Below are 2842 nucleotides of genomic sequence, written 5' to 3' on the forward strand. Positions count from 1 at the left end.
ACAAGTCACCATGGAGGGTACTAAATTTCAAATTAGTACCTCCCTAGTTCCTCTGTCATATCTGTCCACATATGCATGTGCTTTGATCTCAGAGTAAATGAGATTTACTCTGTTTTCATCGAGGAATAAGCTACCTTGGACTACTTCACATTTATCATGGAATAGGATATGCACACATGGAGTTACCCCTGGGTACTGAATATGCTGTAGGCTCACAGCTGAGCTTGTCCCCATGATAATTTCTTCACTTGCCTGCAGCTTGATGCATAAACATGAGCTAGCTTCAGGTTAAGAAAATAAAATAATAATAAAAATACCATAAATACCACTGGACCATGCACTGAATTAGGTGAGGTCAGCACTGTGCTCTAGCTGACTCCAAAAGTTTGCCTTCTGGCATCCTTCTTACTTTTTAATGTGTCTTTTTCACTTTTTTAAAAATCTGGAGATAGCTCATACATATCCACTTGCTCATACACACACACACTTATTCTGAGCTGTGACAAGATTTTAAAATGCACTGGCTACTGTGACTAAAAAAGAAATAACATACTCTCACTCCCTTCTATTTGACATATACCATTAAGACTCACAATTCTTTTGTGAAAATTTACATAGAAAATGCCCATATATAACATGTTATTTATAACCCTTTTTTAAGCCCTTCCCACTGAATCTGATTTATCATGCTACACTCCCTAATATTAAATGCCGTCATTAGGCAGGGTCTCACACTGCTTCAGCCTCAGCACACTGACTTACCACGGAAACTGCAAAATTAAATCCAACTCAAACACTGATTTCAGCACTGATGAAAGAAGCTGCCTCAACTGCGTTGGCCCCTATCCACAGCACGTGCACTGGCAGTGCAGATTTCCTGCTTGGTGCTCGGCCAGTGTGCCTCAGCCTACACTAGCAGGAACCATCTGTAGGGATGAAAGAAGACTTCAACTTCAAAATTTACTTCCAACCTTGAGAGTAGCCGGACTGCTCCCTCCTCCAGGAACCAGTAACACAGCATACATAAGTTTGCTGAACAGGCAAGTCTCTGTTAGGGGCAATCTCTATGTCCATGTGCTCTGGGGTTTCTCATTTTCACTGCACATGGTCTTGAACATTATTGTCATAGACAAGATTTAATGGTGGATAATAAGGCAACTCTTATGAGAACACTTCTAAGATACTAGCATCCTGGTTGGTCTCATACTGCTACACAGGTCTTAGTAACAATAACGGCTATATTAGCTCTTAGCACTTGCCACCCACGTGTCTTAAGAAAAATTATAAAAGGAGACAAGAGCTATCACCCCATTTTAAAGACAGGGAAACTGAGGTATTGAAAGGGAGGTAATGATAAAATACGAATGCCAGCAGCAAAGCGAGGCATATAACAAGGTCTCCTGCGTCCCAGCTGGGTGCTCCAGGGAACACAGTTGGAAAGCTCCATATCCCATTACCCATATACAGAGTCGCTGAGTTGCCCCAGCAAGGATCTTATTTTTCATTATGGAGTGAAAAATAAAACAAGCCACAGGGCTCTAGCTCCTCCTGCAAGCCAGAGAGCCAGAAATTTCTATGGCAAACGACGCAGTGAAAATGCAGCCTGACACAGAGCAAAGTGGCAGCAGCAAGCCTGCCCATCTAGGTGCTGGAGTGGTTGTATCACTCATTATTCAGGGCGAGCGGGTGAGTTGGAAGTGTTACTTCAACTGTAAGAAAACAGGCTGGCTGCTGATTAATCCAAAACGCCGTTGTTGAGATGAGAGACCTCATGGTCACTGGCCTCCGAAAACAAAATGTAAAGGTTCAAAAGCAGGCCATTAAAAATAACTACTTTCTACTTCTCACCAGTGGCCAGTCAGGCCTTGGAGACAGGCTCAGTCTGCTAAAGTCTGCTATTTTGTGTGGTCATTCTGAGCAATGTTATAGAGGTCTGAAACTCAACCTGTTAATGCTAAGAATCAAAGCAAATAGAGCAACTGAATTTCAGACCTTTTTTTTTTTTGGCCAGCATGCAAGACCAAGGCTTCAGCAGTTTCCTTTAGAGGGAAATACTGTGCTGAACTCGGACACGCCTACCTTTCTTATCGGTACACTACCTGTCAGTTCTAAAGTTCAAAAAGCTCCTCAGCAAGCCAAAAGAAATAAAACAACAGGGCCTACTACTCTCCAGACAGTAAACAGCACCCAAGAAGATGAGTAACAGTATTCAGATGTTTCATTTTTGTTTTTTTAAGCAAGAGGACAAGACACCAAGAAGCTATGAGAGAACCAGAACAGAATCAGAGCTGTTGGCCCCAGGATCACAGCCGGTTTATTTCAATCAGTTTCAGATGCAGAGCCCAGCATTTCAGATGCACATGTAGCCCCAGAGCACCCGGGTAACTGCTCTGGCCATGCCTGCTGCCAAACCAGAATTGAGCCAGGGCCAGGCTCTGGGTCCGCCTCCCGCTCCCACATCCCCAGTAACCCCCAGATAATGCCCCTGCACCCCCCACCCGCAGAACACTGCCCGGGTGCCTCACTCAGCCACCCCCAAGTCACAGCCAGTGTGGAAAGGAGCACAAGGGGCTGCTCCCCCACATGCCCAGGACCAAACCAGCCTCTCCAGATTGCAGCAGGGCACCTTATCCTGACCAAGGGCTAGTACAGAGGGCCCTCCCCGCGGGGCACAAGCCCTGCTGCCCAGCACCTGCGGCCTCACCCTGCCCGCCCCGGCACAGATGGGATACGCACACCCACCTGGTCCTTCAGAGGCCGAGGGGACAGCTGCGCCCCTGCTCGTTCCGCTGGGCTCTTCCGGCGGGAGAGAGAGCCTCCGCCTCCGCTACAGCCTCACCGT

At 46.6% G+C, this 2842-nt stretch overlaps 1 protein-coding gene across 1 annotated transcript in view; it reads right to left on the reverse strand.

Annotated features, from left to right (window-relative positions):
- Nucleotides 1–1735: 1735 nt before the first annotated feature.
- Nucleotides 1736–2842, reverse strand: part of LOC104133134 (somatostatin-2) — a 5105-nt gene continuing 3998 nt past the window's right edge. The window contains exon 3 of the mRNA XM_009646506.2: nucleotides 1736–1783. Within this exon, the coding sequence (XP_009644801.1) occupies nucleotides 1736–1783 (48 nt within the window). The remainder of the gene's footprint in view (nucleotides 1784–2842) is intronic.

This window comes from Egretta garzetta, unplaced genomic scaffold (assembly GCF_000687185.1).
Source record: "Egretta garzetta isolate BGI_Z169 unplaced genomic scaffold, ASM68718v1 scaffold69, whole genome shotgun sequence".
Lineage (NCBI taxonomy): Eukaryota > Metazoa > Chordata > Aves > Pelecaniformes > Ardeidae > Egretta > Egretta garzetta.